The sequence below is a fragment of the Polypterus senegalus genome, chromosome 11, assembly GCF_016835505.1.
Source record: "Polypterus senegalus isolate Bchr_013 chromosome 11, ASM1683550v1, whole genome shotgun sequence".
Lineage (NCBI taxonomy): Eukaryota > Metazoa > Chordata > Cladistia > Polypteriformes > Polypteridae > Polypterus > Polypterus senegalus.
Window position 1 is genome coordinate 95,066,264 of NC_053164.1, and position 21,122 is coordinate 95,087,385.

General features: G+C 36.2%; 1 protein-coding gene across 1 annotated transcript in view; it reads left to right on the forward strand.

The window, feature by feature from the left end:
• The window catches only part of LOC120539326 (actin-related protein 2-like), a 74,264-nt gene that overhangs the window by 30,989 nt on the left and 22,153 nt on the right, over positions 1–21,122 (forward strand). The window contains exons 2-6 of the mRNA XM_039769293.1: positions 976–1,086; positions 12,174–12,389; positions 14,296–14,368; positions 16,189–16,325; positions 19,008–19,157. Coding sequence (XP_039625227.1) covers positions 976–1,086; positions 12,174–12,389; positions 14,296–14,368; positions 16,189–16,325; positions 19,008–19,157 — 687 coding nt within the window. The remainder of the gene's footprint in view (positions 1–975; positions 1,087–12,173; positions 12,390–14,295; positions 14,369–16,188; positions 16,326–19,007; positions 19,158–21,122) is intronic.

Here is a 21,122-nt window from a genome sequence, read left to right on the forward strand (position 1 = left end):
TCTCTCTCTGAAATACGTAGTATCTTCGGCAGAATCCATTTCATCGGCAGTAGTAAGCATTTTTCTAATTCATTCTTGTGCTATCGATTCACCAATCAGTAACTAGAGGGCGTGTTAGAGCCCACCCTCTCAACTTTGACGAGTGAAAGTGACAGTTTTATTTCAAGCCGTATTTCATGACGGTTTGCAGGAATGTTACGGACAAAATGAAATAAATAAATAAGCAACGAAAAACATATTTCGTGACACATTTATTTATTTATGCTCTCATTTCATGACATATTTATTTATTAAGGCTCTCATTTCATGACACATTTATTTATTTATGCTCACATTTCACAGTACTTTTATTTATTTACGCATTTATTTATTTATTTCATTTTGTCCGAAATATTCCTCCATATGTTTATAGTGAGTCCTGTTCCATGAGGGTTAGTGTTTCCCACTATCATAAAACTATCTGAAGAGTTTGCTACCAATATTTTGTAAAAATGTGTCCTCCATATTTAATTACTAATCTCCCCTCCTGTCCAGCAGTACTAACTGTAAAAACAAAAATTCTTTTATGTTCAAGAATTTGGACAACCCCACCAGTATGGGCTTTAATCAGTTGTCTCTTTCAACAGAATTACATTTTACTTTTTTTCTAATCCCTTTACAAATGTTGTATTAATCTTAATATTGGTAAGAATATGTAATCTGGAACTGTGTTTTTAATAGATGTATTGCAGTGGAAATACACAGCAACAAAAACATATGGGTTCTTACAATTTAATTATTTAAACTTAGTTCTTTGTTATTGTTACTATATTTGTTTACCATTGTGTTATGAACTTTCACTGTTTGTATATAAAGTTTCTGGTTGTTCTGTTCTATTCCAGTAAATACGTAATATTCTGATGGATACTTAGTTTAAAAGAATGTTTAAATAATTCTGTATAACAGTAGCTTTTTTCATCATTTGTTTTTCTACAGTTTGTCAAATGTGGTTTTGCTGGCTCCAATTTTCCTGAGCATATTTTCCCAGCACTGGTGGGTCGACCAATTATCCGCTCTACTGCTAAAGTGGGCAACATTGAGATCAAGGTAAGGTAAATTGAGAAGCGCTGAAAATAAATATACCACTTTTTCAAAGATTGCCGAATGCTTTTCATCACAGTATTTTCAGAGATTCTTATTTTAAAAGAGATCGTTGGCCAATCAGAAAAAAATTCCAGAGATGAGTTAGTTTGAAAAAGGGGAAAAAAAACAATGGATTAAAAATACATTTCCAAAGAGAGGGTTTTTATTTTCATTGTTGCATTTTAAGGCTTTAAGCAGTGTACATTTAGAAAGCAGGTCACCAGCACTTATCTGCAAAATGCATAGCATAATACAGAAAGCCATCTGCTTTCTGAAGAAATAATTCATAGTACAGGATGAGATGCAGATCTGTTGCTAAATAGCAGAGATTTAACAATTTAGAATGTTTTACCATTATCCTTGCATGCTTTTAGGGTAGAAATCGCTAAACATGGAAGCTACAATATAATATGGTTGTATTGTTAATTTCACAATATAAACACCATGCTAGTGTTAAAGGCTGAAAGGATTTTATCTTTTTCAAGCATTAAGATTAAATTTGTTGCCTAATTTTACTGGGCAAGACTTGTAAAAGGGTTACCTTTGACCATGATGTGGAATATAAAAATATTTACTATATTTATGTTAATATACATCTATATTATATACATTTACATTTAGACATTTTTACTAATATATATATATATATATATATATGTATTTGTGTGGGTGTATATATGTATGTATGTATGTGTGTGTGTAAGAAAGAATCTATGTATAGCTATTTTTGACACACAGTGGTACAGTAACTTGAGCAAATTTCTTGTACCAATGGGTTTATTATCCGGTCACAGTGGGAATTACATTTACAGTTTGACTTCCTCTATTTTCATGAGACTTTTCCAAGTTCTTCAGTTTTCTTTCACATGACATATATAAGTGAGTGAGTGTTTGTGTGTGCATGAATAAGGCCAGTGATGGACTGGATAGACATTATCTTGAGGTCTTGCTTCTACAATGTGCCACCTGTGACAGAAGTGTGTCCAGCTTTCTACAACCTTTTAATGAAAATAATGTAATATGACATACTGGAAAATGCTTATGCCAATCCAGGTTTGTGGTGAACTAGAACCTATCCTTGTAGCACTGGGTATAAGGCGGGAAACATCAATGGATGGGATCCTAGTCCAGTCTGGGTCGTCTTAAGTCATGGGCATGCTAGTCAGTTGCCCGGGGGCCCCACAAGCATAGGGGCCCCATGCTAATCTATGTATGTTGTGATTTGCTGTCCGTAAATACATATTATACTATACTAAACTATAAATATTGTTATCGTGTTACAAGTGGACATTGGCATTTGCCACTGATTTAGTATCACGGTTACCTCTGCAGTCTGTATGTGCACGAATCTCACTCACTACATAATGTAAAAGCATATATGTTAATGTCACTTCAACTCAATTCTCTGCAAAGAAATTTTGCAAATGTTTGTGTTGAACACTTGAATAATAATAAGTAATCCATAGTAATTTCATATTGTGCCATCTCCATCTGTATGGTTTACCAATTGAGTATCATTTATATGTTGAAGTTTCTGTGTTTTTCAAGGCTCATGTTATATTTGTAGCACTTTCTTTACCTTTTAGCCATAGGATAGCACCCTAAGTTCGTAAACTCTATTTCCCTAAGCTGATTTATGAAAACCCCTTTAATTTTAAATACGTGTTTTTAGAGGATAAATTAGAATCCCTTAACTAATACCTACTACCCAGTAATAAGCTGCCAGCTGTTTCACAATTAGTAACTTGTAACACAATTCACAATACAAATATGTTCCCAAAATATAACAAAATTTATTGATTAAATTGGAAAAATATCTAAAAAAAAACAAAACTATTTATAGTTAAGACCAATCAAAATTCCCACAAATCATAGATGACATAAATTAGAAAACTCGCACAAATTGCAGTATATTTACCCTTCACACCAGATTACCTTATAGGTTCAGGCAGTGTACTTAAACCTGACAAATGTACTTTTAACTATTTGCTTTTACCAGCACTTAAAACATCCCACTGTTAATAAAAAACATAATAACCAAATCTATACTAATAAACGGCAAAGCCCTCACTGACTCACTCACTCACTGACTGACTCACTGACTCATCACTAATTCTCCAACTTCCGTGTAGGTAGAAGGCTGAAATTTGGTAGGGTTATTCCTTACAGCTTCCTTACAAAAGTCGGGCAGGTTTCATATCGAAATTCTACGCGTAATGGTCATAACTGGAAGCTGTTTTTCTCCATTTACTGTAATGGAGATGAGCTTGAAAACCGTGGGGGCGGAGTTTCGTGTGATATCATCACACCTTCCACGTAATCACGCAGTACGTAGAAAACCAGGAAGAGGCCCAAAAAGCGCTGAAGAAAACATGCATTATATAATTGAGAAGGCAGCGAAACAATAAGAAGCGAGCGAGTGACACATACAACCATATTCATGAGTTCTGCTACTTCGGAAACAAAGCACGATGTAAACCTAAATTTTAAATTAAGTTCATAGACAGGCTGCCGCTGGTTTTGTAATTTAGTGCCTACCCATATAAGGCCGTCCGTCAGCGGCAATCCAATAGCAAACTGCCACGGGTAAATATTCACGGGTGAAGGACTGTACTTATGCAGAGGAAGATGAGATGGTCAGGGTGGTGTTTGGCACAAACTCAGCGAAACTGCGAGAGAAAGTTTTAAGTGCCGGGACTTTGGTAACATTAGATACAGCCATGGACATAGCACAACATGGCACCAGCACAGCTGGGAAACCGATGCATGTACACCGAGCGGCTCACGTGAACTGACGCAGTGCACAGACAAAAAGGAACAGTTCCAAAGAGCGCTGAACAAAAAACGAATTACACAATTGAAAAGGCAGCAAAAAAATATGAAGCGTCTGATACATACAAGCATATTCATAAATGCAGCTACTGTGGAAACAAAGCACCACGGTGGAAAAAGTCAATGTCCCGCTAAAGGAAGACAGTGTAAAAAAACCTGTGCATGCAGTGTGTCGGGTCTCAGATAAAGAAGAAGACGAGCTGTTTATTGATGCAGTAAGAAACGAATCGATAAATGAAACCTGTCATCTTTACAACAATTGACAAACACGGAATGTAACTTGAACACAACACATCCTACAAATACGAACCTGATTGAAAGAAATAATGATAATCAAATCCTTGATGACAGCAACACTCAGTAACACTCACAAAACAATTACTGTATATTGACAGTCATTTTACATTATTTTTAAAATGTTCCCTTTTCTTTTTCATAGCTTCTTTAACACACTACGTCTCCGCATGCGATACGCGGGTATATATATATCTATACTAATAAAAGGCAAAGCCCTCACTCACTCACTCACTCACTCACTCACTCACTCATCACTAATTCTCCAACTTCACGTGCAGGTAGAAGGCTGAAATTTGGCAGGCTCATTCCTTACAGCTTACTTACAAAAGTTGGGCAGGTTTCATTTCGAAATTCTACGCCTAATGGTCATAACTGGAAGGTATTTTTCTCCATTAACTGTAATGGAGTTGAGCTGGAATGACGTGGGGGCGGAGTTTCGTGTGACATCATCACGCCTCCCCGTAATCACGTGAACTGACTGTCAGCGCGTGCGTAGAAAACCAGGAAGACCTCCAAAAGCGCTTAAGAAAACATGCATTTTATAATTGAGAAGGCAGCGAAACAATAAGAAGTGAGCGAGTGACATATACTACCATATTCATGAGTGCTGCCAGCTCGGAAAGAAAGCAAGGTGTAAACCTAAACTTTAAATTAAGTTCATAGACAGGCTACCCTGGCGTTTCACATGCCCACAGGTAATGCGGGATACAAGTTTAATGAGAGGGCCGGGATATAAGCGAGAGTTTTGATCACTTTGTAACTAAGTTAAAATTGTAGGTGAAGGGGTGTGCTTATGCAAATTTCGAGAGACTGTGTTTGTGGGGGATTGACAGTTAAGGCGGGTGGGGGAGTCACGTCATCATCTCCCCTCCCACCTCATTTTGCTCTGAGCTGAGCTCATGCTAACGCTGTCTTCGAAGCAACCGTCAGACTGCCACCAAATACTCACAGAAAAATCCACAAGTTAATACACACGCTGTCTCTAGAGTTTCTACACACTGAATCCTCCAGGCACTACTTACAAAAGGTTACATTGACAATCGTGTTCGTTATTTTAAAAACTTTCCTTTTCTTAGCACAAGCACAGCTGAGAAGCTTGATGCATGTGCTCCATAATGCATTAAAAAATAATGCATTTAATCACACTTTGCATTACAAGCAAAGGGGAGCTTTTGTCAATGCATGATTTCCTGGTACACGGATTACATTGATCAGCGCATCACGATTCATTTTACCCTCGCACCACCTTAGTTTGAGAAGAAGTATGAAAAAATAGGAGGTTAACACAGAAAAACAGATCACCAATTCAAGCTTTATGAATAATCGATTAAGCCATCAATAATTGTTTTGGTAAAGCCATCCTCCTTCCATTTTATAATGTTTCCGCCACTAGCCATGATTAAATGAGCGGTAAAAAGTAAGAGCAAAGCGAGGGTGACTTATTTAGGCAGGCATATATATGACAGCAACACTCATGACAATGTCAATCATGTACGTTATTATTAAAATGTTTCCTTTTCTTTTTCATTACTTCTTTAACACACTACTTCTCCTCAAGAGGTATTTTGCTATATATATATATATATATATATATATATATATATATATATATATATATATATATATATATATGAATGACCTCAAAGAGCACTGAGACTTTTGATATCATGAGCGTGTCTGCAAAAACTGGGGTCTCCTGCCCAGCAAAAGTCGAGCAGCCAGCGCGCGCGCATAGCTGTGCCAGACTTTGAGATGCTGACTGCGCTTCTGCCTTAAGTCAAAGTGAGCACTTTTAATTTTTTTCATCCTCCCCTGCGCTATAGCCCAGACAAGCGCAAACACGGGACCCCTTTTCTACACCACGGCAAAATAATATTAAGGCGATTCACACTTTCTTTTGCACATATCACGATTATCAGGTCCTCACCTCGAATTATGAAGACACGCACACGAGTGGAGGACTGACTGTGCCATCACAGCCGATTAATGGCGGGACGTCTCACCAGTCTACACAAGACCCACCGTGACTGTCCCCAAAAGGCGATCATAGCGTCAGCGAACACATCTCTCTATACTATATAAAAGAAAAGGCAACTTTCCTTTCTTTACACCTTTTTCCTTTTATCCCAAACCAAAGCCTTTCTCTCTTAACACTGCAGAGGACACAAAACTAATTTTCTTTAAATGCGGTAAGGCACATTACCAGAGGCACAAATTTGAGCGTTCACATAGAAAATGTAATTTCAATGTACCTGTACTTCTTAAAGCGTTAATGTTTTACTGTTTAATAACTTATAGACTATAATTTATTATTTTTCCCTTGCACTCAGTGACCAAACCTATACACAAACATATAGACACATACAAACATACACACAAGTATATGTATGTGTGTATATATATATATATATATATATATATATATATATATATATATACACACATACATACATACATACATACATACATATGTGCATTTGTGTGTGTGTATGTATGTATGTATGTGTGTGTATATATGATGTAGATAGGTATGTATATACCGCGGGTATTCTGCTAGTGTATATATATATATATATACCCCGATCTACATACTCGAATAATGGATACTTTATTCGCCATCAATGATTGTTTTGGTAAAGCCATACTCAGTGTATTCATTAGATGAGCGGTAAAAAAGTTAGAGCGAGGGGAGGATGACTTATTGAGGCATGCAGGCTGTAGTCTGGCGTCAACTCTATCTGAATTGCGATTACATTTGAAAAATATATCTTTTCAAGTTCTATTTAGTCCATATGTGTCAATCTAAAGGGCGCGGGCCACATCCATTGGCGTGTAATTATATCCGCCCAAGATCATTTTATATACTGTATTATTGTTATTAATGGCCCGGGTATAGGAAGCGCTGGTAACACAATAAACTACAGATCCCATAATGCAGCGCTTCAGCTGCCTTGCCGAACAATTACCGCGTTAATCAAGTCTAGCTTATGATGCTGCAAGTTATTGCGGAGCTAGCTCACACGATGCTGAAGAGAAAAGTTGATTCTGAAAATAGAGCCTTTAAAAACCGATGGGAGGCTGAGTATATGTTTACCGAACCCGTGTGTCTCATTTGTGGAGCTAATGTGGCTGTAATTACAGAATTTAATCTAAGACGGCACTATGAGACAAAACATCAGGGTAACCTGAAAGACCTGAATGCAATGCAGAACATACAGAAAGCAGAAGAATTAAATAAGAATCTGACACTTCAGCGGACGTTTTTACCCGTGCACAATCACAAAGTGATTTCAAGTGAAGCTGCTTTGATGGGAGACACAAATGCACCAGTGCAATTTGCCCCACTTTCCCTGTTGCCAAGTAATGTTGAACCAAGTCGTCACTACGGTGTTCCCAAAATACGCACTTTGCTGATAAACTGGCGCACTGAGTTTGCACGGCGCTTTGGTGACTTTGAAGAACAAAAAAAGTCCGTCTACATGCGGCTCGAACCTTGTGCATGTTTGGTACCACATATCTCTGTGAGAAGCTCTTCTCAGTGATAAAGACTAACAAAACAGCACACAGGAGTCGCCTCATTGATGAGCACCTGCAATCCATCCTGAGAATCTCCGCAACACAGAACCTCACACCAAACATAAACGAACTTGTTGCCAAAAAAAGATGCCAGGCGTCCAGCTCTAAAATGACATATGAGCAAAGACAACTGAATGATTTGATTTGTTATTGCTGAAAGAAACACATTTTATTTATATTTCTAGGTTTTGTTATGCAGCATGTTCATATTTGAATTTGTATAATTTTGACAGGATATATTTTTATGGAGAGCAAGATCTTTTGGGATATTTAAAATCTAAGTTTATTTTTTATATAAAATTACATAAGAGTAAAGAAATTTGAATGTTTGTTCTTTTAACATTTACTTTATTTCTATTTGTTTAAGGTTTGAGTTGATTTATTCAGGAATAATATTCCTGTCTGTTTTTACCATTCCTACCAAAGATATTTCTGTTGACTAAATAAAAATTCCTTCTATTTAAAATTTAAATAGAACTTGAACAAATACGATAGTTCATAATATCCACGCAGACTTGCACGCAAGAGCGGGAGTTATCCGTTTTAACAAGCAGCGTATTGCACTGATACGAAATAGCTGTGTGTGTATATATGTAGATATATATATATGTATGTATATAATGTGTGTGTATGTATATATGTTTATGTGTGTGTGTGTAAATATACAGTTCCTTCTCAAAAAATTAATATATTGTGATAAAGTTCATTATTTTCTGTAATGTACTGATAAGCATTAGACTTTCATATATTTTAGATTTATTACACACAACTGAAGTAGTTCAAGCCTTTTATTGTTTTAATATTGATGATTTTGGCATACAGCTCATGAAAACCCAAAATTCCTATCTCAAAAAATTAGCATATCATGAAAAGGTTCTCTAAACGAGCTATTAATCTAATCATGAATCAACTAATTAACTCTAAACACCTGCAAAAGATTCCTGAGGCTTTTAAAAACTCCCAACCTGGTTCATTACTCAAAACCGCAATCATGGGTAAGACTGCCGACCTAACTGCTGTCCAGAAGGCCATCATTGACACCCTCAAGCAAGAGAGTAAGACACAGAAAGAAATTTCGTGGTGGCCAGAAACGTTAAGGCCTATTCACTCTAACGAGCCAACATAAAAGGTCAAAGTACTCGCGAGTAAGCGGAGTGAATATCAGTGCCCATTGTCCAAACACAGCACTTCCACGCTGTGGAAAAATGATGGAGTTGCCCTGAAGGCAGGCAGGCTTATGGCAAAACGCTGCAAGCAAAAAGGAGCTAGTCCCTAAAAATCGGGTGAAACTTTCTGTTTTTCCTCATTGCCCAAGGAGCTGCCTGGCTTTCCTTTGGTCACCTGGAGCGTTATTCAAAGTATCCCATGCCTCTTCGCAGGCTAACTCAGCTAAAACACCTTTTTTTTTTTTTTGACGACCGCTTCTTCCTGTCTTCGCATCCAACTGGTTCTCGCGTGTACCCCACCCAGAGCTCAAAAGCCTCCGAAAACCAATGTAAAACTCAAACTCTTTTTTTTTTTTCTTTTTTTTTCCATGTAGTCATTCTCTTATCTAAATACGAGCCCCACCTGTCCTCTCGTCTACTCAATCACATTACAGAAATACTGACATAACTAAATAATAATTTATATATATATATATATATAAAAGCAACCAGTAAACACTATTAAGGGGAATATTATATGAACTTAGGGCTACATATTGTTTGAATGTTTGTGTTGAAAAATCTTTGCTGTACAGCATGTTTTTTAATGTTTAAACGCTGATTTTGTTAAAAGTACCAATACAATAAATGTATGTTTAATTTTATTGACCATTTACATTTTTATTCCTGTGAGTGATTGTGTAGGTAGGGGCCCCAGTGCACTGCTTTGCTTGGGGGCCTATAATGCTGTTAAGATAGCCCTGAGTCCAGTTGCAGAGTCCACTCACACAAGGTTAATTTAGAATTGCATACAGTTTGTATGTATGTGTGTGTGTGTGTGTGTGTGTGTGTGTATAATCTGTAAAGTTACAGTCAAAATAAGCCATGGTTTGGACACTACAGAGCAAAGAAACATAATAATTAATGGTTGTAGAATTCTGATGTGCATATCTTAAAATGTTTGCCACACATGATTTAGTCTTATCTCTCATGAATAAATTGCATAATATCATTAAGAAGAGGTTGAGCAATGTTTAGCAAGGCGTTTTAGAGAGGATGCATTAATTGCAGCTCCGGAGTTGAACACAAAGTTTCTCAGTGTGTGATGCAAAATGTTTCAGATGACACATCCTAAAGAAGTGATAGGGCTGTAGTTTTCTGTTAAACTCAATAAAACATTTTGCAAGCATTTAACAGGCTTTAGGAAGTACTGTATATAGAAAAACATTTTACAAATATAAGTAAATTCATAGCATTCTTTACAAAGACGTATTCAATGCAGTGAAGAGTCTTCTTTGTAGCCCACAATTATGTAAATTTTCTGTCACAATCATTGTATGTTTGTTGTAGCACATTAAGATTGTTGGTGATACCTTTACTGATGTTTGCCCAAAAGCAGCTACATGTAGTGCATTATCTGTATTTTCGTTTTGCACATTGATGAGTACTACTGACAAATATGACCTAGATAATTTCCAGTTTAACTATCTCAGAGATTCATTGGAATTGCAAAAAAAAGATTGCTGACACCAATGTTAGAATTGTTTTTATCTAAAGGAAAATAAGCATGAGAGTGGTGATGAACAAGTGATGTTCAGCTTGTTTAATTTTCCTTTACACAATGTACTTGAATCGGATTTGAGATATTAATACTGTGAAAAGGAAAATGAAAAGCAAAATACAGAAATAATATGCAGTGCGGATCTGACATATTGTGCTTTTGTGTTTTTACTGTTCCAGAAATCTGGAGTTTTCACCAATTGAGTGATGTATCAGTAAGCTATCCCAAATAATATCCCAAAAGCAATCACACAGTATTAGATGTATCATATATACTGAAAAGTAGAGTGTGGTTTAATATTGACTGCACACCATTGTGTTAAGAGTGTGTGTGTATATACAGTATATATATATATACCTACATTCATTTGCTATTCTAAATACCCTGTACATTTAGATAGCAGACCGTTTTCAACAATTGCAAATTTTCTATTTCTAGAATACTAGTGTTTTTTTAATGAGTTCCAAAAGGAACAAGCAAATATCTTATATTCTTCCTTAAACACAGAAGGGTTTCCAACTTGCATTCTGCCTTGACTCTGATGTTTCTTGGGTTTTATTACCAGCTTTATATTTCTCTTTTGCTAAGGCTGATTGGATGCATTCTTCTCTCTCTTCTATTTTCTTCTACCTTTCTTTTTCTGTCTTTTCATAATACAAGTTCAACTTGAATAACAAAATATTGGTAAGTTTCATAAGCTCTGCCCCCACGAGAGTCCTTGTTCCCCTTTACATCTGTCTCTCTGCCCCTCTGTGTACCAAGAGTATATTCATTTATCACGCACATTTTCATCCACCACCTATTTCTTTTTTATCATCTTGCCATCTGTCTGATTCTTGGTTCTGAAGTGTTTTCAACTAAGCCAGATCCTTGGTTAACAGAAGTTGACTGAGACTAAATTGTGGTAATCTTAGTGACTTGCTCTGTTTGAAGGCATCTGGTGAGTTAAATGTTGACCCCGTCCACCCTAGTCCATATGTATACTTTTATAAGCTTTACATGCTATGCAGATCACATTTGGACTTAACTGCTTGTGATATGTCCTACCAGCATGATGGAACAGCACAGTGTTTCTTTTTTGGTTTCCCTTGCCTGCATAATTGTTTCACATTAGGTTTTGCATGACTTTTATGACTAAGTCCAGGATGTAGTGGACACTCTAACTGGTGAGCAATGCTGGGTATGTGTACAAGATCAGCTCTGTGTTCACATCCTGATGCTTTAGGTCATTCTTAGTTTGGGATCTGATTAAAATGGAAAATTCTGGTGCTTTGTCATCAAGTTTTTTTTGTGTCTGGGATTATTTTCAGAAGCCTAATATCTCTCTACACAAATCCATTTCTTCTGGAATCCAAATATAAGACAGAAAAATTAGCTTTCAGGTGCTTACATTCCAAAACTAAGTCCTAAAGCTTGACATGCTGATTTGTGTGTTTATTATTGCTGAATTTTCTAGATTCTGTGTTATGATGTCAGAAACTGCTTTTTGGAGGACACCCTTTGGTGTTTTAGATTTATATTAATTTTAAAGAAATGCAAAATTAATATTTTCTCCAAGGAGTTTTTTTTTCATTGGAGTAAAAGAATGTCGAGAGATTTAATTCTACTTTACCTGATGCTTCTCTTTCTATGCTGTAAAGGACTTGATGGTGGGCGATGAGGCAAGTGAGCTGCGTTCAATGCTAGAAGTTAATTACCCAATGGAAAATGGTATTGTTCGTAGCTGGGATGACATGAAACATCTTTGGGACTACACATTTGGGACTGACAAGCTGAACATTGATCCACGAAGCTGTAAGATTTTGTTGACAGAGCCTCCAATGAACCCAACAAAAAATCGTGAAAAAATTATTGAGGTAAGATGTTCTTTATTATGTTCAGTTAGTTCTATGATTTATTAAACCACTAACTTTACTAGCTAGTTGTGCTTTCTAGTGTACAAATATATGCATGCTGCTATTGTAGCTATTTACATGGATGTTTCTCTTGTCCACATTGACTTGTACATAAAAGCTTCTCTCTAATAAAATTGGAAAGATGAACTTTTAAGGTGGTGTACAGAGGCTTCAATAAGGAGAAATGTACATGTTAGATCTGTTTTGGTAAATATCCACAATTCTTTTGTGATTCAGTGAATGTGATACAGATTTTTATACTGTTGATTTGTGATGAGTTGCTGCACAGATTCTAAGGTCTCACCTTTTGAAACCAAATAATTTGTGTAGACGATGACACCACAACTGTGGTGCCCAACAAAAAACAAAAGGGCTTTGTGATAACAACAAAATGTCACAGAAAAAATAATGTCTTTGCTAAAAAAGTGTTTTGAAGAAAAGTAAGTTTTAACATCTCACAAATCACAGCAAATGTAACATGAGGCTGCTTGTTCATTATAATCATATGTTGCTTGTAGACATTCTCAGATGATTCTGCATTAATGTTGTGTATTGACAAGGGGATGAGTCAAAGTATAGGAGTCAGGTATCAAACTTGGTTTCTCATTCCATAGAGAATTGTCTGCAACCCAAAACCAGCAAAACCATGGAGCTGGTTATTGATTTTTGCCATACCAAAGAGCCTCTACTTCTGGTCACTACTCGGCGACTAGATGTGGAGGTGGTGCACTACTACAAGTTCTAAGGGGGTCCACATCACTGACGGGCTAGACTAGTGTATCAAAACAAAGGAATTGCATAAGAAAGAGAGGCAAACTTTTTTTTTTTCTTTGGAGAGTACATTTTTAGTGTAAGTAGTGATATCCTATACGTATTCAATAACTGATAGCCAGTGCCATTTCCTACAATGTAGTGTTCCAGGCTGGTAGCATTACTTCAGGAAAGCCCCATCCCCCCCAAAAAAAGCAGGATAAAAAGTCAGGGTTGGTTAGAGAGCTCACTCCCAACCCATTGGAAGTAGTGGAACAGGAGAGAAAGAACACCAAATTGATACCCACTATGAAGAATGCTGCACATCCTCACTCTGACACAGTAACATTGAGTGCTTGTAATTAACAAATTAGTCAACAGAAGTGTGCCAAGAAATGCTACTGGGGTTCCTTCATACCTGTGGCAATATACCTTAATAATGACTCCTATGACTTCTGTCTTCTCATTAGCAAAGTGATTTTTTTTTCCTCTGTTTTATTTTTTTTTCTTCTGTGTGTTTGAGGAGTCGCATTGTTTGTTGTAGTATTTCTTTATTTAGCTTCTGTAAAAGCTAAATGTTCCTTTGGGACAAATAAAGTAGCATTTATCTATCTGAAAGGTTATTTTCTCTTCACTATATGGAAAGAAGACTATCAAAATTTAAAGCAGGCTACTGACTTACTCCTACCTCACAATGAGTCAGTACACTCTTTCACGTCTTCAATTCTGGTAAGGTAGAAATAACAGAGGTGTATTGGGTGAAAAGATTTGATAACAGAAGATCATAGTCGAGTCTAAACATCTAATCCAACAATTTGATCTGAATCCACATCTTTGTAAGGTCCACGCTCCTCCATCAGAAATCAAATTTTGTTTATGTAGGTATAAGAAAATATTTTCATACCATACAAAACTTGATGATGATAAAATCAATTACCCTGTGTTTCTTGTACTGAGGAAGAAAACTGACACCTTTATGGATTCTGTAGTGGATATTTGTACTGTTTTTTTCAATGTTTCCAAACAGTTAATAAAAATGGTTTTGTTTGTAACATGGTTAGTTAGTTAAAAATACTATTTAGTGTAAAATTAATAATGCATGTTTTTTTAAATATAGGTTATGTTTGAGACGTACCAGTTTGATGGTGTCTATATTGCTATTCAGGCTGTGCTCACCCTGTACGCGCAAGGTAACTCTCTTGAATTTTAAACACAAAATTAAAGTAAATATGCTAACTATGTGCCACATGCATACTGTTTCCTTAGATAGGTATGAAAAAAGTTTTGCTTGACCTGGCAAGATAAAACACTATACATGCTAGAAATGTAAATGACACATGCATCTTAGTGTTAATTAGTTGATAGCTGAAGATAACAGTTATACATAAATGTTTTACTTTATTTTTTTGGGGAAACACAACTGTAATTAGGCTTTAAATGCCTCACCAACAGCTAAGAACATATTATGACATTTATATTTTGTTTAATTTTTTTTTTTTTTATTCATTGCATCACAATGTGTATTCATTTATGGAAATAACTAATGTGATTATATTATAATCAGGTTAGCTTTAGACTAATGGACCTTCTTCAAAACCGAGCTTTCATATTTAGCACAAAACTTGATAATTTAACGAATTAGACACCGTACACGTTTTCAGATATTGCCAAAATAGATCTACAGCATTGAAGTTTTTAAATGCTTGCATTTTATTAAAGAGCATGGCTATGGTCCGAGGGACTGCTGATACCATCATCTCAGGTGCCTTTACCTGTGTGAGATTTACACCTGAATTATCATTTAATTTCATCACAAATGATGTAAGCATGTAAGCAATACCATGTTAATTAGTTACAAATTACCATAAATGATTTCAGTTGCTGCTGCAGTCATGTTTGCAGAAAATATAATAAGACATTAATATACTAAAGCCCATTAATCCAGTTCAGGGTTGCAGGGGGCCCTGGCAGCACTGTGCTCAAGACAGGAACCTATCATGAATGATGAGCTAACAGAGTGCAGATAAGTAATATATCAGTATGTCGAGTTCTTTTATTGTTGCATTGTTGTGAAAATTTCAAATTAGAACTTTACTTGCAGTTTTTTTTTCCCTCAGGTGCAGGCAGTCGCTGCTGCATGCTGTTTAGGCATTCTTTGCTCCCTCAGTTGTATAGTATATATGCATTATATTTAGGGCATGCTGTCTGCTATTTTTGAATTGATTACCATATGTGCATATATTAATTTTATAATTGTGATGACTGCCTCCCTCTTTGATGGTTTCTATGGTGAATTCAATAAGGCCCAATTGTTTCCTTCCTACACCTACTCAAATATATGCACATTAGAATATGATAATATATATCTCTTTTATGGCTTTCTTGATGACATGCATGATTTAGGATGGCTTCATTATTTAGATACCCACTATGATTAAGCAGAATCATTTAACAATTGGATAATAAATTCTAAGAAATTTACTGTATATATTCAGTTTTTGATTTTTACATCAAAATGCATTACCTAACTATTTGATTAACTGATTAACAATGTTTATGTTCTTGGTACACATAAATATATATGAAACATCTCCAGCTACTATGCAGACCTTTGATGTAGCAACTCATACTCAAATAATATCTTCTACCTTTGCGATATAGAGTCTGCCTTGCTCTGAAAAACCAGTGATTCATTATTTTTTTTATAAACAATAATAATTATTAATTGTGCTTTGAGTTTCAGTAAATTATGCTTTAAGCAAGAGAATGCCACCTTATGCCAGTAATTTTAGTAATCCCAAGAACTGGTCAAAGCTCCAATCTCTCTCATATAGAACTGTTTCCAAGATTACATTACTGATGGCTATATAAAACATTTAAAGTACTGTAGTTATTTGTTATAAACTTCACTGTTTTGCACTGATGCTTAATAAATGTTTGTTTCCATAATGTGGGCAATTATTTCCATAGTATTCTGCTTCTTAGTTTTGCTTTTGATATATTTTTTCAGGATTGCTGACGGGAGTTGTCGTTGATTCTGGGGATGGTGTGACTCATATTTGTCCCGTGTATGAAGGTTTTGCTCTGCCCCATTTGACTAGGAGACTAGACATTGCAGGCCGAGACATCACCCGCTACCTCATAAAGGTAACATTTGTTTCCTTTTGCATGCAAAGCCCTCCTATATCTTGACACTAAAAATCCGTTCAACTGTTAAGTATGTGAATAACAAGAGCTGTTACAGTATGTTTTTTTTTCTATATGACTAGCTTACCTTTAATGAAGAGTTGTGTAATAATAATGTAAGAGTTTTATTTACGCAGTTTCATTGCTGTCCAACATGGCAGTGTTTTAATATGGATCATTACATTTTAAATGTTTAATTACTAAATAATAGCCAGGCCATGGCCTACAGTACATGCATGTTTTTAAGTACAAACCGGATTCCAAAAAAGTTGGGACACTATACAAGTCGTGAATAAACACTGAATGCAATGATGTGGAGGTGCCAACTTCTAATATTTTATTCAGAATAGAACATAAATCACGGAACAAAAGTTTAAACTGAGAAAATGTATCATTTTAAGGGAAAAATATGTTGATTCAACAAATCCCAAAAAAGTTGGGACAAGGCCATTTTCACCACTGTGTGGCATCTCCCCTTCTTCTTACAACACTCAACAGACGTCTGGGGACCGAGGAGACCAGTTTCTCAAGTTTAGAAATAGGAATGCTCTCCCATTCTTGTCTAATACAGGCCTCTAACTGTTCAATCGTCTTGGGTCTTCTTTGTCGCACCTTCCTCTTTATGATGCGCCAAATGTTCTCTATAGGTGAAAGATCTGGACTGCAGACTGGCCATTTCAGTACCGGATCCTTCTCCTACGCAGCCATGATGTTGTGATTGATGCAGAATGTGGTCTGGCATTATCTTGTTGAAAAATGCAGGGTCTTCCCTGAAAGAGATGACGTCTAGATGGGAGCATATATTGTTCTAGAACCTGAATAAATTTTTCTGCATTGATGGTACCTTTCTAGACATGCAAGCTGCCCATGCCACACGCACTCATGCAACCCCATACCATCAGAGATGCAGGCCTCTGAACTGAGCGTTGATAACAACTTGGGTTGTCCTTGTCCTCTTTGGTCCGGATGACATGGCGTCCCAGATTTCCAAAAAGAACTTCGAATTGTGACTCGTCTGACCACAGAACAGTCTTCCATTTTGCCACACTCCATTTTAAATGATCCCTGGCCCAGTGACAACGCCTGAGCTTGTGGATCTTGCTTAGAAAGGCTTCTTCTTTGCACTGTAGAGTTTCAGCTGGCAACGGTGGATGGCACGGTGGATTGTGTTCACTGACAATGGTTTCTGGAAGTATTCCTGAGCCCATTCTGTGATTTCCTTTACAGTAGCATTCCTGTTTGTGTCGTTTAAGGGCCCGGAGATCACGGGCATCCAGTATGGTTTTACGGCCTTGACCCTTACGCAGAGATTGTTCCAGATTCTCTGAATCTCGGATGATGTTATGCACAGTTGATGATGATAGATGCAAAGTCTTTGCAATTTTTCGCTGGGTAACACCTTTCTGATATTGCTCCACTATCTTTCTGTGCAACATTGTGGGAATTGGTGATCCTCTACCCATCTTGGCTTCTGAGAGACACTGCCACTCTGAGAAGCTCTTTTTATACCCAATCATGTTGCCAATTGACCTAATTAGTGTTTATTGGTCTTCCAGCTCTTCGTTATGCTCAAATTTACTTTTTCCAGCCTCTTATTGCTACTTGTCCCAACTTTTTGGGATTTGTTGACACCGTGAAATTTTGAATCAACATATTTTTCCTTTAAAATGATACATTTACTTGGATTAAACGTTTGATCTGTCATCTACCTTCTATTACAAATAAAATATTGACATTTGCCATCTCCACATCATTACATTCAGTTTTTATTCACAATTTGTTTAGTGTCCCAACTTTTTTGGAATCCGGTTTGTAGTATATGTAGAAATTCAAATATTTAAGCACTTTCTTTCAGCAGAGAGTGTTTCAGTGCTGTTATTGTAAATGAAAATGCCTTTGCATCCTTGGTCTTTTGCCCTTGCTTTTACTCAAGAATACACCGATTCGATATGCATGCTGGGCTGATTGGGTTTTAAGGAAAGAAATATACTACATGTATATATAAATATAGGTAAGCTTGCATAAAGGGTGGCTAATAATAATATGTTAAGCCTTTAAAAGGCATTATTTTTTCTGTTTTGAAATAATGTATTATATAAACCTAAATTATACATATATAAACTTGTGGTGCCATCTTAGCTGGTCTGACCTCATTTTACTTCTACCTACAAGCCTTTTATTGACGGCAGCAGCTTTCTGTTATCCAAACCAGAAGTATTTATGTGTGCTTAATAATAAACAATAATAATGCATTTAATTTATATAGCACCTTTTTCCATGCTCAAGGTGCGTAGGGGGGTGGTTGTTTGTTTTTATTTATTTACTTTTGCAGCTTCTGTAAATTTAATTTCCCCTTTGTGGAAAAAAAGTATAATCTGTCTACCTATTTATAGTGGATTGCACTTCTGCCTCACAGATCCAGCATCCAGGGCTGAAAATCCTGTGTCCACATGTTGTTTGTGTGGAGTTTACATCTTCTTCTAAGGTGGCTTAAGAATGTTATGCAGATATTAAGTAATATTGAATTGAGTAATATTAATGTTGTAACATTTAATTGTAAAACTGATAATAGCCAAATCATATAAAGAAGTAAACCTTTTTTTATGCCTTTTGTTTATTAATATTGCTGGTATTTTGTGTTAGCTTCTACTGCTGCGTGGCTATGCCTTCAATCACTCTGCAGACTTTGAGACTGTGAGGATGATGAAAGAGAAGCTTTGCTATGTTGGCTACAATATTGAGCAAGAGCAGAAGTTGGCACAAGAGACCACAGTGCTTGTGGAGTCGTACACGGTTAGTGCTAGTCCTTTATTATACGGTACTAGACATTTTCTAATATTGAATAATGTTTTATAAACGTGTTACTGAGAATCTGACATATCAGAACACAAATTATGATATATTTCATTCATTCATTCATCAACAGTTTTAATGCTGGGTTTTAACTGTAGACATTATCTAAGTATTTAGTGCACCTTCTACGCTCAGATGTAACATGAATGCACTTCTCTCACTCCTCTTTCCAGCAAATCTGCCACAACTACACAATAAATAAACAGTCACCTAAATCACCTCCTTACTACCTCCCATTGATTGTTTCTTGCTGCCTCTCGAATATGACTCAACCACATAAGGCAGTGGGCTACCTTTTACGGCAGACCCAGGAATACTTCTGGTGCCACTCTGTGTTGTCTGGGGAGCACTTCTGGGCCATAAGGAAAATAGGGAGATCCTCTCCTGAAGTGTCCTCTGTTGGTATATAGTGATCCAGACAGGTTTGCATTCCTGTCTATTGCTGGTGCTTCCATTATTTGATACTGGCCACCAACCAATCCATCTATGTCGTCATGCTGGGCTCCCATCTGGGTTATGAATTATTCTTCGTTCCAGCTGGGATACCTGTTCTCCTCCTGCAAAACCAACTTCAATCCTGGAGAGAAACAGTGGCTACAGGTTTTTATTTTAACTGTTTTCTTAATTAGTGACTAGTTTTTGCTACTAATTAACTTCATTTAATTTATTTGCTATTCAAGCCTCAAACCCTTTAAATCATGGCTGAACAACGTTGGTCCTGGAGGGCTGCAGTGGCTTCAGGTTTTTGTTCCAACTTAATTGCTTCATGAGGAATACCGGTAATTCATTGCTGATGAAGCACTCATTGGTCAAGTGACATTTTTCTGCTTCATTTCAGTTGTCTTGCTTGTTAAGATTTTGAACCCTTAACTGCTTATTTTATTCTTAAACAGATGTATTCTTTTAACTGCTCCTTATGAGCGATAAGATGTTAATGACAAAAGAACCAGTAGTTCTACATCTAGCTTGTCTCCATTCCCATCCATGTGTTTCCATCATTCACTGTTTGATTTACTTAAAAACTAAGAAGGAAACTGATGAGAAAGTGAAGAACTGAAATACTACTCATTCATTTTAGACTTCAGATCACTTGGATGATGCATGTATCATTATAAAGGAAACATCTGTGATTTAAAAATGAACTGACATGGTGGAGTTAAATCACTAACACGCCATTAAATGAAATACAATCTGTTACTGGTGAGGATTGGCTTCTAATTAAGCAAATGGGTTGGAAAAAAACCCAGCAGCCACTGTGGCCCTCCAGGATCAGAGTTGGCCATTCATGAGATACATACATACATACATATACATCCTGATTCATTTTTCTGTTGGGTAGAATTTTTTTGGGTGTTGTTGAAGCTTTCATTGTGTTTTTACATAACAGGGTTAGAATTTAATCCAGTAGTATGTAGCACCAGGAGGATAAATATACTGCTAGTCCTGGCAAATCTCTATTAGTTCCTCCTGTAAAATACATCAAATGTTAAGATGACCAAAAAACAAAATGTAGTAGATATAGATGTATTTAAAAGCTTTGAATGAATAAAGAAGTCCTTCAACAATATCTGTTCCATTTATTAAATTAAATAGTTATTTGTTTAAGTACAAAATATTTTGGCACCTGTATGGCAAGCTGCTTTAAAAATTTTACATCTGATGCGTATTCCTCTTTTTAATATCTACAACTATTTTTTACTATTCAGAATTAAGCCTGCAGTGATTTGGAATTCCAATATTGCTATTAAAAACTGATTTTCCATAGATTTCTATAAAGAGTTTAGTTATAGATATAAATTTTGACTAATTTGAGATCAGAATGACACACTTGTTTCATGTGTTCATAAGTGTAATTTTAGATATCTCAAGTGAAATTTTAACTCGTTCAAAATTGCTCATATCTCT